At 41.3% G+C, this 19666-nt stretch overlaps 1 protein-coding gene and 1 non-coding gene across 2 annotated transcripts; one reads left to right on the forward strand and one right to left on the reverse strand.

Moving 5' to 3' along the window:
* The first annotated feature begins 1645 nt into the window (after nucleotides 1-1645).
* On the forward strand, nucleotides 1646-1717 carry trnap-agg (transfer RNA proline (anticodon AGG)). The gene has a single exon. It is a non-coding gene; the product is annotated as a tRNA-Pro (tRNA).
* Nucleotides 1718-2831: 1114 nt separating this feature from the next.
* On the reverse strand, nucleotides 2832-19404 carry klf3 (Kruppel like factor 3 (basic)). Its single transcript, XM_061089542.1, has 6 exons — nucleotides 19265-19404; nucleotides 10926-10986; nucleotides 9839-10361; nucleotides 8745-8886; nucleotides 5445-5611; nucleotides 2832-4500 (listed from the first exon to the last, which is right to left on the reverse strand). Exons 2-6 carry the CDS (start codon nucleotides 10965-10967, stop codon nucleotides 4319-4321), a joined length of 1056 nt encoding a protein of 351 aa, XP_060945525.1. The 5' UTR covers nucleotides 10968-10986; nucleotides 19265-19404; the 3' UTR covers nucleotides 2832-4318.
* Between the last annotated feature and the right edge of the window lie 262 nt (nucleotides 19405-19666).

A 19666-nucleotide genomic window follows, 5' to 3' on the forward strand; every position in this document is an offset into this window, starting at 1 on the left:
TGTTGGAATTTCAAACTTTTTAACTATAGGTTGTGTCTGATTGAACTCTTACCAAATAAAGATAGAAGTATTTTTTGTTAGATTTTATGCTTTGTACAAATTAGTTAATAATAACATTTTCCTCTCCTAATGTTTAATCTACAAATTATAAATGTGTGCGTCATATTGATGGTCAGTCTCACAGCTGTCTTGATAGGAGGTCGGACAGAGTGACGTTGTTGACTTAATAATGTATGCTGCTTTGGTTTCGAGGATCCGGATGTTTACAGTCAGGATTGTGTTGATGAAGCAGAAAACATAATAATCTTTTCTCCAATTGTAAACACCTTTGGCCGACATTGCATCTGCTGGTTCAAGGTCTTTATGAAGTTAACAGGTTGCCGAGCAACTATAGCGTCATTGGGAGTGGCTCCCTGTTCTACTTCCGTACACCAAAAGCCAGGAGGATGGATTACGCCTGCGCACTTCCGAGGAGGAGGAACGAAGAACTACTACTATAAAATAGACAGATGCCGGATGTTCGGCGCGCTCTGATACAACTAATGTACTGGAAGCCCATTGTTTTGCTGTAACCTGTTCATTGCTTTCCTTAATAAATACTTTGATTGACCAAACCGAGTTTGGCTCGTCTTCTCTTAAAGAATAAAAGAACACACTTTTAACACTATCTATTCATCCATCCATCCATCCATCCATCCATCCATCCATCCATCCATCCATCTATCAACTGATTCGCAATCAACTTTGTGCCATGTGACAACAGCAGCATTTAGAAATACACACTGTTGTTATACAACCATTTTTTAAAGATCTTAATAAAGTTTTTGCAAACACACAGTTTCATTCTTAAAATCTCCTTGTTTTGACTTACATTTTAACATGTTTTTACTGCATCTATATTGTACGCAAAGCACTTTGAGCTGCATGTGTATGAAAGGTGCTATACAAATTAAGTTTATTATTAACACATCCACACACTTATACTATCAATACAAAAACAGTGGTTGAAGAAATACTCAGAGCGTGTGTGTCTAAACACCATGGTGTAGAAATGCTCAACCACATGTAGGGGTAGGCCTACTTAAGTAAAAATACAAAAGTAAATTAGCAAAGTTAAATGGACTTCTTATACATAAAGGCCCCAAAACAACAACACTATGATATAATTACTTCTACTACTACTACCCAAATAATAATGATGATAACAATAATAATACAAGCAGTAATCAAAACAGCAATAATAATTTGACTTTATAATATAAACAAGTATCTTCAGGTTTGACCCCTCCTACTGACCCAGTGAGTGCAAGTCTTTGTTTAACTCTTTGTATACACGTTGATTATACTGAGGGATCGATGATAAGTGGTCAGACGACCTCTCAACATGAGAAGATGTCGGTCAACATTCAGGAAGTTCAGCCTTTTGGGGATTTCGGTGAAACCGGAAGTGAGCAGCAGGGAATCATCTCACTTTGCATGAACTCACACGTTGATTCTTCTGAGTAGATAACTTTGGTCCGAGTCGTTACGTGTTGTAAGCGTGACAAAATTTGGTATAATGTAGAGTTAAAGAACATAAAAAACATCATGAAATGTAGTCATATAGCAAAGTACTAAAATGTCTTATTTTTCATGGAGGCACATCGGCTCGTTGGTCTAGGGGTATGATTCTCGCTTAGGGTGCGAGAGGTCCCGGGTTCAAATCCCGGACGAGCCCTCTCTTTATTGATTCTCCAAACAAGCACAGTTTATTATTTAGGTTAATCCTGACATGGACTACATACCGAGAGGTGATGTTCGATGATCAGTTCACACCACTTCACATGATGCTCGAATGTGAGGATGCGGGTAGATATTCTGTCTGGATGTGATCATGCACATTCCCATTTATTTGTTGATTATTTGTTAAGATGTAAAGTCTAAAAATATCTATGATATATGGTTGTTGAATATATGCGGTGGATTTAATCAAAAAATCTTCTTTTTAAATGAAGTAGAAGGATGAAATACAAATAAATAAACCAGTGCATTGCTGAAGTACGTTACGTTAAGTTAATGGATTTAATTACATTCCAATACTGATATGTTTAAATCTTTAAATCCGATTATTAGCTCTGGGTAGCTCAGCACACAGCCTCAACATGGATGATATTTCACCACAAATAAACTGAAGTTGAAGCTTAAGTCAAAGCTACAAAGCAACACTCAAATAAATAAAGATTTATAACCATATAAAACTGACTTAAATTAATAGGAAAACTGTCCAAATATATTGTAGATGTGAATGAATCATATGTCGATCAACTAATTTCCTCATGAATTTTCGCCAGCCACAGCCACACATACACTCACATAGAATTGAACACAAAGCTCTGAAAACTACAAATATTGTCAATACGTTTATTAAGTGGTATGAATATTCTGTTTTAAAATAGATGCAAACTTGCAGATAGACCTGTACAGATATATGTTCACAGTTTAACATGTTCCCTTTGAATAGCCAACGTTTAGATTAAAAAGAAAATAGGCTTTATTATAGACACGTATAATATCCATTATGATGAGAGTATCAAAATCATGCTTAATAAAAACCTTTAATTGCCCTTTCAGTCTAATAATCATTTTTCACATGTATATATATATGTTTACGTACATATATATACACACATATATATAGATATATAGATATTACAACTTATATTTGCAGAGATACAATAACATATACAAGCAAAGACTGAGCAAAGTATCCAGGAGCAAATGCAGATAGCTGAGTCCATACATTCAGTGTGTGTGTGTGTGTGTGTGTGTGTGTGTGTGTGTGTGTGTGTGTGTGTGTGTGTGTGTGTGTGTGTGTGTGTGTACATGTAAATAAGAGAAAGGATCAAACCTTCAACTGATATTACACGACACCTGTGATCAGACTGACCAGCAGATCTCTACGATTAAAGAAATTTGAAAAAGTTTGGCTTTGGGAATGTTTTATACATCATGTGGCTGTATTTATGTATATATAATATATATATATATATAAAGTGCACTTTAGAGTTGTACAAATATGCTATATGCAAAAAAACTGCTTTGTTCTCCTGAAGCTGAAGTAAAATAAGTCGTGCTCTAAAGTGGTGATTAAAAAAAGAGGTTTGATGGTGTTCTAGAAACCTTTGCAACCTTGGATTGGAATCACATGAGTCGTTTTGAACAGATCCTCCTTTGAGGCGTGTTGGAATTAAACATTTGCTCCTGAAAAACAAAAAGATTAATGAGCAAATTTCCCTGCTTTGCACTTTGTATTGTTATCCCATATAAAAGTGTAATAGAATAAAAAATAAAGGCTACCACGGTGTCACAACATAAACCACAAGTTCATAGATACATAAACTTTGATATAAAACATCGGTAAGAAATTTCATTGCTTCTACCCTTAAACCAACCGAGCGATGTCTTTTTCCTCGCTGACACGATAATGCCCCTGTGCAGCTACGTTCACATTTCTGAATGAAAACATAAAAAAACACTTCACTCTGATAATGAATGAGACCCATAGTCCCTGTTTTCTGTTCAACCCTAAAACCAAGAGCACACGCAAGACCGAGCTGCTTTTAATAAGTGCATGAATTCCGCTGTGTGTGCCTTTAAACGTGTGCATTGTATGTATGTACAGAGGATAAGTGAGCATTAGCTACCTGTTTATTTGTTTTGTTTTTAATACACTTCATGATGTAAGCGGGTTCAAGCAGATGAGGTGGATGTGGAGTTAACGTGAGCATTATGTCACAGGTGGCTGCGCTGATGGGAGAAAGCTGAAGTATGAATGACACAACGCACAGTAGGTGTGATATAATACATTCTGCGAAGATTCACATTATTTTGGCCGAGCTAGCAAGTGTGTGTGTGTGTGTGTGTTCACAATCTGTACTTGAATGCACGCAGAGAAACGAGAGCTGATGTTGCAAAAAGAAAAGCTTGAGCGTGCTGTGTGGTGTCGATGCAGTTGTGGCCACCAGAGGGTGCTGTTCTCAGGCCAGCTGAGATGTTGCAGCCTCTTTCTCGAAAAGTGTGGCTGATCAGACGTCTGCTGTGACACCCACATTTCTATTATAATGAATGTGATAGGTGACACCAGCTCATGAAACAGGCTAATGAGGTGAAAGGGTCTAAACGTGCACCCTGAGGAACAATTACCCCCTCCCCGTCATAGTCCATTGATTAAGGCCAGTTCCTTTAAAAGAAAACAAAATAACTCAAGTCAAAGTGGTACAGTCCGACAATTAAACCAGCACTGAGTGAGTTTCTTTTCAAGTTTCCCGCAGGAGCTGCTTCACACCAGGAGGTGGCGCTTCTTGTGCAAAGCCAGGTGGTCCGAGCGGGAGAAGCTGCGTTCGCAGTCGGGACACTGGAACGGTTTGACTCCCGTGTGCTTGCGGAAGTGTCTCGTCAGCTCGTCTGAGCGGGCGAACTTCCACGTGCAGCCCTCCCACATGCACTTGTAGGGTTTCTCACCTACACGGAGAAAAACAAACATCTAATTAGATTTAATTTGTATTGCACCAAATCACAACATACATTATGTCAAAGCACTTTAGCCTCCATCATCACAGCCACCATCACAGAACTGCACTAAATATACCTGTCTCTTTACACTGTGTACCCTGTACAACACTCCGCTCCATATACTGGAACACTTACTTCACATCATATGTGATATGTGTTAATATAAACCATATTGATACTATATATCATTTTATACAATAATATTGTCTTTTGCACACTCTGTCTACATATTCTTACACTCATAGTATATTATATTATCTATTGTATAGTCAAATACTTATATTTATACCTCTACTATATATCATATCATATTATATCATACTCTTTGTATATTCTTTGTATATATAAGTCAATATACACATATTTATACATGTGTACATGTTATTATTATTATATTTACTATTATTATATATATATACTGTTGCTGCCATTATTACTATATATTGCTATTATATTGGTATAATTACTATCATATATATATATTATGTTATATGATATACTATATATACAGTACTATTTTTATATACTGTCTAACAATAACATTACCATCATATCATCAGTACTATTACCATCATCTTGCCACTGCACCTTATCTACCTATTTATCTTGTGTTTCTGTTTTTATTCTTTCTACCTCAATATTTTTTATTTTAGTCTATTGTATTGTATTTTATTGTATTCAAATATACCGGCTGCTATGACGACTTAATTTCCCTTCGGGGATGAATAAAGTAATCTATCTATCTATCTATCTTTACATAGTAAGGTTGAGAGCTTACAAAATTACAGAGAAACAGTTCCCACAACTAGCAAATATGAGCAAGTGTGGAAAGAGCAACAGTTTCTACAAGTTTTGCAAAAGAGCATTAAAGAGACATTGCTGCAGTGTCTCACCGGTGTGTGTCCTGCGGTGTGCTTTGAGGTGGGAGCTCTTTGTGTACACTTTGTTGCAGCCGCTGAAGTCACAAAGGTGAATCCGTCGCTTCTTCAGCGTGTCGGGAGAGTCGGCGGGCAGAGGATGCTTCGTGCCTGAGTGGACGATTACTGACGGGTTGTTTCCCCTGAGAAAAACAGAGTAAACAAAAAAGATTTTTAGCGATAAAGGGGCATTGTGTAGAATTTAGTGACATCTAGTGGTGAAGTTGCATGTTGCAGCTGAATACGCCTCAGCTCACCTACTACTTCCAAACATGAAAGAGAACCTAAATCTTACACACTCGACCTTTAACTGCAGTGGACAGCTTCACCCCTTCTTTTTATGATCTGACCAGCAGGGGCTGCTGGTGTCGTGTGACAGCCACCTCCTGCATGATGGTGAGGCCTAAATGGAAGTTTAATTTGGCTGCAGTTTCTCTCACCGATGCAATAACAACTTTTACCCGTCAGGAAGTTGAAAAACACCTCCCGCCTTTTCCAGTCTACCACGCCTTCGCTTTGTCCCGGCGCCTCTCGCATTTTTGTCTTTGTCATTTCACCATTCAACAATTCATTCAATGGAATCTGATATGATTCTCTGTGGTTGATGCACACGTACAACTTGAAATTTTGAGAAATAAAATAGAAAAATTGTGTAACAGTAAATGCAACTTTGCAACAATCTTCCTAGTCACAGACCCAAACTTCAACGGGCCAGAGCGGATAAGGTTTCTAAAACTATTCTCTGTGCAGGTGTGTTTGTGTATTGTAAAAAAAATGTGATTTTGTACAAAATTAGTACATTTAAGTTTGTCATAGAACAACAGAATATGAAAGAAATGAAGAGGAGTGAGGCAAGTAGAGGTGAAAAGCAAATTTTTTTCAAAGAAAGAAAAAAAACAAGGAGTTGTCTTTCTGCACTTATAGAGTCATCATTAAAGTGTGTGTGCGTTAATGTGCTTGTGGGTGTGTGTAAGTGGCAGTTGAGAGCAGGTGTCGAGTGTTGAAATATAAATCCCTCACAGATCAGTTCTGCATAGAGGAATGTGCTGAAATCCCCCGCCAAAAGAAAAGGCGCACACACACACACAGACACACACACACGCACACACACAAACACACACACACACACATTAGCTGACCTATCACTTTAACATATAATAACTGAACAAACTTGACCTATTTACCATAAACATTATGTTTGTCATATTTACATCGTTAATGTGTCGATGTGTGTGTGTGTGTGTGTGTGTATGTGTGTTTGTTTTTGGAGAAGTGAGTTGATGACAGACACACCCAGTCATTTTTCTTAAGGGTCAAGTTATTTCACGGTTGGCACGGTGACAAATGTGATGGCAACCACACTAACAACTACTGTAAAGGATGTGTGTGTCTGCGTGTGTGTGTGTGTGTGTAAGCACACAAAAGCCAGAACTAAATTGCAACCTACCCTCACTACTACATCTATAACTGACCTGCTTTAATTTCTTTAAAACACTGGTACTTTACAGAAGATGAAACAGGAGGAGGAAGGAGAGGAGGAACCGGAAGTGGCGGAGAGTGAAAGAAGGAGCGGGAGACGCTGGACAATGAGCTAAAAAAAAGAAAATACAGGAAGTGCTGAGCATAGGAAAGAGGAGAGAGAAAGGAGAGATGGGAAGCGGAATGTGGGAGGTGACGGGAACGAGATGGCTGATAAGACCTCGTGTGGAGGCGATGGGGCGACAGAGGGGGGGCGCGGTGCCGGGTGCCGACGAGACTGAACGTAGGAGAATAAAAGACGCCACAGTGGAATCAAGGAATCAGACACACCCCTGCATGCGGTCGAGTCATCGTGTAAAACGTGTGGTGTGACACTGGTTCTGCATGTGTTATCTCTTAAAACTACAAAAAGCATCTGATAACATCTGCTCGCCCACATTCCCACTGCGAGAAACAGAGACATCAGAGCATGTCGAGGCCGTATCATAACTGCCACCTCTGCACAATTTCCCAGAGTTTGTCAACACAAAGAAAACATTAGTGAGAATGAGTCGGAAAAATACCAGGTTTCTCATGTTTGACTGGAGAGACTGGAGATTTAATCTCTGAATAAATCCCTGCAATCACCTATTATTGGTTATTGATCCTCCGTGAAATAGGTTCATGTAAGTTCATGTTTTTACCATCTTGTGAAGACCATTTCCCTATGGGGTCACAGAAGGACATTTTTGTTATCGGGACCTAAATCCTGCTATCAAAATATTTCAAAAGATATCCAGCCCTCGCCTTTTTAAAAAGGTGACAACAGGAGCAGACAAGGAACAGCTCTGGCAATCGCTTCCATATAAAGTTAAAGAGGAAGCGCTGCAACCAAACACAAATAAATATAAACCATATTGATATAATATATCATTTTATACAATAATATTGTCTTTTGCACACTCTGTCTACATATTCTTACACTCATAGTATATTATATTATCTATTGAATAGTCAAATACTTATATTTATACCTCTACTATATATCATATCATATTATATCATACTCTTTGTATATTCTTTGTATATATAAGTCTATATACACATATTTATACATGTGTACATGTTGTTATTATTATATTTACTATTATTATAATACTGCCATTATTACTATATACTGCTATTATATTGGTATAATTACTATCATATATAAATATATATTATGTTATATTATATACTATATATAATGTACTATTTTTATATACTGTCTAACAATAACATTACCATCATATCATCAGTACTATTAACATCATCTTGCCACTGCACCTTATCTACCTATTTATCTTGTGTTTCTGATTTAAACTTTCTACCTCAATATTTTTTATTTTATTCTATTGTATTGTATTTCATTGTATTCAAATATACCGGCTGCTATGACGACTTAATTTCCCTTCGGGGATGAATAAAGTAATCTATCTATCTATCTATCTATCTATCTATCTATCTATCTATCTATCTATCTATCTATCTATCTATCTATCTATCTATCTATCTATCTATCTATCTATCTATCTATCTATCTATCTATCTATCTATCTATCTATCTATCTATCTATCTATCTATCTATCTATCTATCTATCTATCTATCTATCTATCTATCTATCTATCTATCTATCTATCTATCTATCTATCTATCTATCTATCTATCTATCTATCTATCTATCTATCTATCTATCTATCTATCTATCTATCTATCTAAAGTGAGACATTTGGTGCTTCTTTCAAAATGTGTGCAGGCGTGCTGGTGTGCCACTTACTCATATTCGTGTGGTATCCTGATGACCGATGATTTCATCTCGTGGCTGCTGTGGAAGTCATGAAGGAGCTCAGGGCAAGGCTCTGTTTTGATTGGCTTGTGCAGGTCGTCGCCTCGTAGCTCCAGGGGCTTAGCAGAGTGAACTGGGTAGAGGTAAAAAAAGATCAGCAGATGTAAACTGGTCAATATGGTGCGGTTTTACTCACATTATTATGATATTAGTCTCTTAAACTTGAAATTATGTTGTGTGTTGGTCCCTTTGTTTGATTATAAGCAAGAACACGCAAAAACTGAAAGATGGATCTCCACGAAACTTGGTGGAATAATGTTTTATGGGTCAAGGAAGAAATAGTCAAATTTTTTCCTGATATAAAGATACCTGCAATGTGCATGGCTCCATAACCCATACTTTCCCTGAATAAAATATCTCAGAAACTATTGGATGGATTGAATTGTGGTAGAAATAGACATCTTATTTTGCCAAACTTTAGATTACGATTTTAGCATTCAACGCTTGACTCAAGGCACTATAAGTACAGCCTAATAGAGCTGCTAGTGCTGTTGTAGACTCTTCATCCTCCATAGTTACATCGATTGTTTTCATCCTATTTGATTAGAATCTATGTTTTTCCATATGAAGATCACAAGCAAACACTATGATAAGATGTATCTGGGAGTCATTTATGAATTTAATCATTGTCCACTCATATCTGTGCCTATCACAGACTGGAGAGTGAGGGATGGTGACCTATGCTCATCAGTGACCTCCAGCTGACCACAGAAAACAGAATACAAAGAAAACATGGCTCCCTCAGGAAACAAGAATCTGCTATTGTGTTATTCTAAGAACAGAGGAAATGAAAAGCACTTCCTCATTGTCAGTAAAAGATATGTCAACAGTTAAGAAGAAAGTTCGACTTTAAGAGGGAACATTTTATTTGGAGAAAAGGTGAGTCAGCACTTTACTCCAGCGATGTTGTCATGTAGTTGTGAAGTTATTTCCTGTCTTTAATTCCTTGTTTTTTTAATGACTAATTATATTGATTATAAAATTGTAATCAACTCAATCTAACAGGAAACTCAAATGAAACTCACCTGTCTTGTGCTGCCTGCTCCGATGGTGGTCCTTGTCACAGGCGACGGCTTGGCTCATCATTATGGGCTGGTGCAGGTGGAGGGGCGATGAGTACAGGACGGACAGAGGCACCATGACCGGAGACACCATGACCCCTGACCCCTGAATGACCCCGGAGCCCGAGCTGATCAGAGGAGTCACCATGGTGGTGTAGGGGAGCGAGGCGGTGGGCGGCGGGACGGCGTGGGAGTGCGGGGGGGAGCAGCGGGGGGAGGCGCGGCTCGCCGTGCTGTGAGGCGAGGGCGGAGAGCTGCGCGAGGAGGCCGGGGAGGAGGCGGAGGAGCAGGGAGGAGAGGAGGAGGAGGAGCTGGAGGAGGAGCGCTTGCTGAGTGACAGGTCAACTGGCTCCAGCTGGGTATGTGTGGGGTTGCTGGGGAGGTGGGACTGGGCGAAGGCGTGCATGTGCGTGTGGTAGAGGGGGGCGGGGTGGGGGAAGATCACTCGGTACTGCTCTGGGCTTTTCACAAGCGACGAGTAGAAGGACTGCGAGCGGGAGAGAAAGAGAGGATACAGAAGAAGGAAGCAGAGGAGGAAGACAAAAGAGCGGAGAGTTTAACATTTCCGGTTTTGTGTTCAATAACAGGGAAAACATGTTTCTGCCTCACAAACAACTACAGCCGGCCAAAAAACTTTAAACTCAGTTGTGTGTTGGAGCAGATAACTGTTATGTCTCACAGTACAGTGTGTGTGTGTGTGTGTGTGTGTGTGTGTGTGTGTGTGTGTGTGTGTGTGTGTGTGTGTGTGTGTGTGTGTGTGTGTGTGTGTGTGTGTGTGTGTGTGTGTGTTCATTAGCCTGCTGCCTGGCAGTGTGTATACCCATTGTATGCAAATGTCCACTGTACAGCAGCCTGTTTGTCCAGGAAGAGTCGGAATGTGGGAACCACTCTGTCTAGACACGTAGAAAGAGTGTGTGTGTGTGTGTGTGTGTGTGTTTGTTGGTCAAAGATACTGTATGACATCAAAAACATGCTCAGGCATGATGGGAGCACACAAAACACACACACTAGCATCCAAAGCTGCATTTACACAAACACACATCTGTCTTACCGACTCCATTTCTGGCTTCAGAGGGTAATCATACATCAGCATGGCTGCACTGGCCAGGCTCCTACAAAATAAAACAACAAAACACACAGATTAATACACACTGTTAAGACACATTCACAGATAAATCACACTTTTAAACTTGTTCATTTACTTTCCTTTTCAGTAATGGACAGTATTGTGAGGGCCACAAGATAACATAGAGGGTTGTGACCTGATAGTTACATCAAGTTCAATTCAGTTTTAAGACTTTTCCACCACCTTATTTTCTGAAATAATTATAATAATTACATCTTTGTGATTCAAATAGTATTTAAAATGCAATCATCTGAACAGTTAAGTGGTGACATGTTCAGCGAATTGTCTAACATGTCATAACATGACAAGAAGGCCTCAACTAGACACTGCTGTTTTTGTAGGGTTGCTGACCACTGTTTTTTATCTTATTAATCTGCGGCTATCTCATCACATGCTTTCTTAAATGCAGCGGAGACAAAGGTAAAATATTGGAGTATTTTCACTGGCATGCAGTTCGCAAGAAGTCTCAAATAGCATAAAGGGAAATAGTCAAATTGAGTACAAGTACCTCAAAATTATACCTAATTAGTACTACATCTTGGCAGAAGAATAAGAAATAACTGCCAAAAAACCCAAGCACGCACACACACAAACACACACATACACACACTTACACACACTTACACTTGTGAGGTGATAAAAACGAATCACCTCACGTATTACTCAGCCTTGCGGTAACTCAAGTCAGACAATAGCCATAACAATATATTTTCTTTATGCCAGATTTGACACTTCAGCTCCTCCTCTCTACTTTCACAAAGAGAGCTCTTCCTCCTGTTTGTCTGTTTGACGCAAACGGCACTAAACAACAGTTGTGTTGTCCAAAAATGCTAGACATTCTACAACAATGCTAAAGACAACTTTACGACGGGTTGCTTTACGAGAACACAACCAGCTCCAGGTGTGATGAGCCTAGAAACCGCCTCATGTTGAAGACTTCAGAGTGACACCGCACACAAACACACACACACACACACACACACACACACACACAACCTACTGAGGCCTGTCAAGTGTTTGGATCAAAAGTGTGTGAGATTTCAAAGGTGGTTCTAGTTACGTTCTAGCCTTTGAATAACCAGGTGCAGCCATGATGACTCCATGTTTGTTCCTAAATGAGTGTGTTTATGTGTGTGTGCGTGTGAGATCACTGGAGCATTCAGGCAACATGAGCTGTCAAAGAATGTACCCTGAGGGGGTCTCTGTGTGTGTGTGTCTGTGTGTGTATGTTTGTGTGACCTGATTAAAGTCCACAGTCTGGAGACAAGTTAGCCTTTAATTATTAACAAATGGCAAGAGCAGGGGCAGTCACACCCTACTGCGCACGCACACACTCGCACACACTCGCACACACAGTCCAGATAGGGAGCAAACCAATCGGAGAGCAGGATGCTTGCTTGCTGGGTCAGGAAGGGTGTGAACATGACGACTAAAGCCTCACCCTTCACCCGGCTCCATGAAACAAAGAGGCTGTAGGCAGGTGGGAACTGTGCGAGTGTGTGTGTGTGTGTGGAGGTGCGTGTGCGTGTGTGCGTGGATGTCTTTGAGGGTGTGTTATTTCTAATCCGGGCTTGTATTGTATTGAAGTTCAACTGGAGGTCAAGCAGTTGTGGTTGTGTTCCTCACACAGAGGTGACAATAACAGTTATGAAGCACAAACAGATCACGAAACAGGAAAAGAAAAAAACTCCCTCTCAGTTTGCACACGGTAGGCAGAGCAAACAGTTAGTTTCCCTACAGTGACACAAAGGAAAATACGTGGCAAGTGTGGAAATTCCCAGTCCTTCCCTCCATCAATTGTTTATATTGGATCAAGGAGGAGTTATGATTGTTGATGAGATCTGCCATTTAAAATGGTATAGTGTGTTATAGATCATTTATTACATGTTTGTTTACAACATATATAAAAATGCTGCAATCAATAACCAAAACTGTGTTTGATTAAATTAATTAAATGACAAGTAATGGTGTAAATGTAATGTGTAATCAACTATTAATTCAGCTCTATCAGGGACCTATCATGAAAAACATAATTGCAACTTATATGTAGACAAGCTGATAAATGCCATTTACAGGCAAGGAAAGCAATCTCTTCTTGATTTGTGAAACTTTTGCTATTATATGGTAATACTTTTCTTTGAATGTAGGTGGCGACACCAACTTTCAATTTACTTTGATGTATTTCTTCAAACAAGATGTTTAAGCATAAGATCACTATCATTAAAATGACTAATTCCCCACGAAGAAAACCAAAAAACAGTAAAGGGAAAATGTTGAATGTGTATTTGCATAATGAAATCTCGCCCTTTTCAGCACGTAGTTTGTTACCCTGGAGGCCTGGTTTCCCCATTAGAAGGGAGTTTAAAAACAGGTTCATACCCACGGTGCCGACATAGTGATTCAGCATGACTGACATATACTATATGCAAATTATCTTGTCACTGCAGGGCTGGGCTCAGCTGGGAAAAGATTTACAGTTACCTGTACATACCTGTGCTCACACGAGTCACGCGTACCTTCATATGTTCATACACAGGTGTAAAATGTCATCGTTACCTTTAGGAACAGAGTTGTCAGGGTTCATTTCTGAAAAGAAAAAACCCCGACAGCACTGCGTATATTTAAAACCTCGAAAGAACATTCTCAGTCATGGGAACATACCGTTCACGTAGCTGTGCGGCTCGGAGGGTGATTTATGCCGTTTGAGAGACATGCTACTTATGGTTAAGTGGGAGTTAAATGTGTCTCTGGTTTAAATGATTTGGCCGATGGGGACAGAGATCTGGGTCACATAAGGAGCGACAGCAAATAAGTGTTAATTGTTTGAATTTTAAGTTTGAGGGTTTTCCAGATGGTTGGAGTTTACCACACAGGCCAATGATAAGAGGAGAGTGATAAGGCAACATGTGACAACAGGAAGGTGAGTTGGGGGGGTTCTTGTGAAAAACACCAAACTTTCCCTTGGGGGTGGATCATAAAAGAATAAATACAATGAGTCGGAGAAAATGTGGACAATTGAAGGAAATAAAATTGAATTTAGCTGCACATCTTCTCCAGTGCAACTCAACAGACCATAAAGCCTTAGGAGATTAGAGTCGAGCTGCAGCTGGAGCTTGTTTGTCTCTCTCTGAATCTGTGATGCAGCTTCAAATACAGCTGCAGTTATAAGGACATTGATTAGCTGCTCCATGGAAAATCATTAAAAAACAGAGTTATCCCTATAGTTCCCAAGTCGGTTCGCAAATAAATGACACTTGGTTATGATGTAATCTTGTGGGGGAAACAGCGACAGTCCACGAGATGTCCTCTTATCTAAAAGTACTTTTTCCTCACCAATAAAAAAGCTCAAATTAATATTCTATTTTTTTAATAGTCTATTGAGATTACACGTCTTGCTCAACTAGAAGTCTCGTTCTTGGACTGTCGCAGTCATAGATATATATAATAAAGACTAGATGTCTCGTTCGACGGAGCCGGACGTCCGCACATGGCGGCCATCTTGCTAGGGGGCAGCTCGCTCACCCATAACAATGTGTTGGTAGTGGTAAATAACCATAACTTGCTCAATTTTCAACCGATTTTTAAACGATCTGGTTTGTTATAAACGTCAGAGATGTAGTTATGACACTGAATAAATTATTCAATATTTTTAGAAAATGACATAATTATTCATAAGTATGCAGTGTCATATCTACATCTCTGACGTTTTTAACAAACCAAACCGTTTAAAAATAGGTTGAAAATTGAGCAAGTTATGGTTATTTACCACTACCAACACAATGTTATGGGTGAGCGAGCCGCCCCCTAGCAAGATGGCCGCCATGTGCGGACGTTCGTCTCCGTTGGCCAGCCACGCAGAAGAGACATCTAGTCTTTATATATATCTATGGTCGCAGTTGCCCCATAAGATTGCATTGTAGCCACAGCTGCCTTGTCGCAGAGCTGATCCACTCGACTGATTCTAAAAGTTTTTTAAGTGCCATTTATTTGCACATCCACATTTTAAACCTGTAGGGCCCAGGCTGACAAATACAAGAATTAACCTTGACTCTTCTCAGTTGTGACTGATTAGCTGCTTCTTCTTGCATGTGAAGGCAAACTGAATATATTTGTCCATTCTTAGTTTCACTTATGCTCGGGCAAAATTAATATTGTAATGGTCCAAAACTGATCTCCAGGGCGACAACAAACTCTCTCTGTCAGAAAGAGATCAGGCAGCTGGTCTTATTTTGATCAGAGCATCCAAAGGTTTACGGCTGAGAACTCTGAGGGGAATACAAACTGTGAAGTGAAGGAGCACTGCGCCTATTTGGTAAATAAGTAGCCATACCTTGGTTGTCGGGGAGTATTTTTTTTCCCAGTGCGCTACATGTGGGTGTGTGTGTGTTTGTGCATGTCAAGTGTGGTCTGCAAATATTGTCCTTCTAGGTCAGTAGAGCTACTGTGTACTCTACCCCAACCCACTCAGCAAACACTTCCTACAGCCACCCCCCCTCACTCTTTCCACCCTTGGACTCCGCACATCTTCTTCTTCTTCAACACCTCATCTTCACTCGCTCCTCAACAATCACTCACGTCTTTACTACCGTGTTTATCTGAACCACACACCAGCCCGCACTCCTTTTCTGTCCCGCTCTCTGAATGATATAAAACAACACGACTGAAGGGGAAAATATTGTGGCTTGGAGTCGCTGGCTACCGACTCAACCACACACACACACACACACACACACGCACGCACACATACTTAAACACACTGCGCACCAAGTTTCTGCTAACTCAACAGAATACACACATTAAATCACTGAAGGACTGAATTATTACAGACACGCACGCATGCTTAAACACACAGACCCAAACAGGGCACCGCACACACACACACACACACACACACACACACACACACACACACACACACACACACACACACACACACACACACACACACACACACACACACACACACACACACACACACACACACACACATACACACACTAATGGCAACAGGCTGGAGAAGATGAGATCACCAGAGAGACCAGAAACCTCCAGACAACAGCTTTGTCCAAGAACACGCCGCAACACACACACACACACTCACACACACAAACACACACAAACACACACATACATACACACACACACGTTGAAAACGAACAGCCTTCAGTTCCCTGCTATTTATTAGTTTGACCGTTTCTTTCTGTGTCACCTCTTTTACCTCATCAGTCTCACCTCATGCGATGTCTTACACCACAACTGTCACACAAACCGTCCCAGTCAAACTGCTCTCGAGCATCAACACACTATGCAGTTTATGGGGGGGAATCTTATGAACATACTATAACTTGACTCACACCTTAACCTCTGTAAAGCCCTAAGGGAATGAACTAATCTTTACTTAAATTAAGATCCCGATTACATGACTCATCAAGGTGGCAAGCTAATATTCCAGCATTTAAATGTTCCTTTTTCTGAGCTCATTTCCAGTTTGGTCTCTCCTTGCACCATAGTCCTTCTTATGCCCCTGACCCCCTTATTACAATCCATCACCCCCAAGTGTACCTCCCTACTCCCTTATTTCATCCCCTTACCTCACTTCCTTCTCCTGACTCCTCTAACAATGCGTCACATGCTCTTACTTTGACTCCTCTCACTTTAAGGCCCCTTCTGAAGCCCCCTATCCTCCTTATTTTGGCATCCTATTCCCTCATCCAAGCTGCCCAAGCCCACTCCTCCCATCACACACATGCACACACGCACATAGAGACACACACAAGCCCACAGCCCCTCTCAGCTCCTCTCCAGCAGACTGTGGGGCTGCAGGCCCGCAGACCTCGGGGGGGAAGCCAGAGGGGGCCGTCAGCAGGGGGAGAGGAAACAGAATCCGTCATTACACACACACAGCAACACACACACACACATGTGGATACACACATTCAGAGACACACTTGGAGTTGACACAAGACTCAAAACCTGACAAAGACACACACGCTCATGTGCATGCACCTCGAGCCGAACTTGTCAAAGACGGCAGTGTTGAGGCTTTCCAGACAGCGGAGGAAAGAGAGAAGGAGAGCGAGTGCCAGAGAGAGGGAGAGAGAAAGAGAGAGGGAGAGGGAGAGAAGCGGAAGCCCTCCGAGTTTAGTCTGACTGTTATTATTTCCACACTGCGTGATGGGTCGGGGGGTGTAAAGAAGGGAAGGAGGAGGAGGAGGAGAGTGAAGCCAAATGGGGGGTGCTGCTGCAGGGGGCCTGCGGTTTCCTGTCTGACCCCCCCCCCCCCCCCCCCCCTCAACACACTGCACCTCCCATACCCGAAGAATGAGAGGACAGAGGGGGGGGGGGGGGATGGAAGGAGAGAGAGAGCGCAAAGAAAACAGCCGCTCTGACCAAACTATGTAAAAATGGAAGTGGAAAGAACAAGGCAGAGACAGAACCGGGGGGGGGGAAACGAAGTGGGTTTCAACCAAAAAATGACAAAACTTCAATGAACCTCAAACATGGGGAGGGGGGGGGGGGAGGGGGGATGGTAAGAAAGAGCTACGCTGTCACAGTGGCTCAATCCAGTGGTTTAAGAGCAGGAACAGACACACTGACTGCACGAGTGTGTGTGTGCACGTGCTCACACAGCCATGTGTGAGTGCGTGCGTGTGCTGGCACGCATGTGAAGTTGTGTAACGATTTACAGCTTTTTAAGTTTATGGCTGTCTGTGGACCACAGTGTCCTTATATCCTTAACTTCTAATGGAGAATCACCAACGCTTCAGCATCCAGGGGTTTAATGTTTAGCCCAAATGTTCTCTAGGACATGCCCTTTGAGCAGTGTGTGTGTGTGTGTGTGTGTGTGTGTGTGTGTGTGTGTGTACACACTCTTGCGCATTTTGTTCCACCAGATAACATCAGCATGTTTATTCAGGAAAAGAGGTGTAGTGGTGGGTGGGGTATGGGGCGTGTGCCTGATGAGACAAATAAGCACAATAAATTAATAAAGAGAGACAGAAAGGTCAAAGCTTTGTTCAATCTTGTCTCCTTCTTGAAAGCTTTTCTAGAGTAGAAGAGTACAAAGTCAGTCAGAGAGATCGCCCTCATTCCACCCGTCCACCCCCCACATCCACATCCCTCTCTCCTCCCTTCTTTCTCCCTCTTTCTCTCTCACTCCAGGCTCTAAACAGGATAAGGGCTTCATATGCCAAGTGGAATGTGTGACGCAAGCCTCAGCCTTGAAACAAAGCACAGGAAGCAGGGAGAGACAGAGACGGAGAAACACACAGAGAGAAAGAGAGAGAGACAGAGAGAGAGATGTGTATTGTCAAGGATGTAGGGAATGAGTCAGGACAGACGGAGAAACTCAGGTGTCACCTAGGGATTGTTGAAACTATCACTCCCTGCCACACACACACACACAGAGAGACACACACACACACACCTGTCAGATAGACTCTTGTCTGTGTATTACACCACACAGCCACACTGAGAGTCGTCTGGCACTGTCACAGCTTGATTCTGAATCAGCATCACACGTTGTTATAAAACTGTAACAATTAATCAATCAATCAATCAATCAATCATTAGTCAAATCACAGAGAATTATGAACTATTTTCACATCCAATAAATCCTTTCGGTAGGTATCTTTGGTCAGAATTGCGAACATCCCCTGGTTCCAGCTTTTAGGGTCAAATTTAGGTTTTTATCATTATTATAATTTGTTTGTATTTGATTTATTTTATAGTATTTTTAATTAAATATCTGAGCGTTTTGGGGGAAATAAGACATAAAATAAGTTTATTTAGGCCTCTCAATATTCTTTTCCTATTTTAAGACATTTCTTAGACTAAGCTAAACGGTATCTCATTGACTTTTTGACCACTTTTTTTTTATTTGAAACAACCTAATCGATCCTAATGATCCATATTAAAATACCTGACTCCTAAACCAACGTTGTCTCTCTTTGGTGCCATGTGATCGGGCCAGTGTTGAGAGCATCAGCCACCAAACAGATACATTTCAGAAACATTACACATGTGGAAATGTGAACACACAGCTAACACACAGAAAACTGAAAGCACAGTCTTTAACACAATGGTGCGGGACCCTAATTAACTAATTAACACAAAACTACACACAAACAGCTTGATCTCATTTAACAGAACCCGCAGCACCGCATGTATGGACCCCCCCTCCTCCCCCTATAATAAAGTTTATTCTAATAGAGTTAACAGGCTCCGCCACAGCAGCGGTGAGCCGGTGTCCCCGTGACACTCACTTCTCAGACGGACGGGTGTTCTTCAGTTTTAAATCCTGGAGCAGAGAGAGAGAGACTATGGATCCTCGGCGGCGAGGGGAGAGGGAATAAAGGTCCGACCCAGAGTGAGGCAACTCCGCAGAAAGAGTGACGCAGGCGACGCTCGATGTTCCGCTGTGTCACTGACACCGGAGAGAGAACAACAAGACGCTCCAGTGATCGATGGCTCCGGCTAACTTCCCCAAGTTACGAAACTCTGCTCTCAGTCCCGGCCTCTGAGTGTGAGTGTGTGTGAGTGTGTGTGTAAGTGTGTGTGTGAGTGTGTGTGTGTGGAAACTGCTGCTGCTGTCACATGATCCGCTGTCTGTTCTCCATGGGGTCGGGCCGCTGGGCGGGGCTGGGGCGGGGTGGTCCAGTTCGTGT

This window comes from Limanda limanda, chromosome 2 (genome assembly GCF_963576545.1).
Source record: "Limanda limanda chromosome 2, fLimLim1.1, whole genome shotgun sequence".
NCBI lineage: Eukaryota > Metazoa > Chordata > Actinopteri > Pleuronectiformes > Pleuronectidae > Limanda > Limanda limanda.

Excerpts from the sequence above, each read along its gene's own strand:
- klf3 (XM_061089542.1), bottom strand. The coding sequence starts at position 10,967 with ATGCTGATGTATGATTACCCTCTGAAGCCAGAAATGGAGTCG. Across the intron at positions 10,362-10,925 it reads TGAAGCCAGAAATGGAGTCG|TCCTTCTACTCGTCGCTTGT; the intron begins GTAAGACAGATG and ends TCCCGCTCGCAG. Across the intron at positions 4,501-5,444 it reads ACACCGCAGGACACACACCG|GTGAGAAACCCTACAAGTGC; the intron begins GTGAGACACTGC and ends TTCTCCGTGTAG.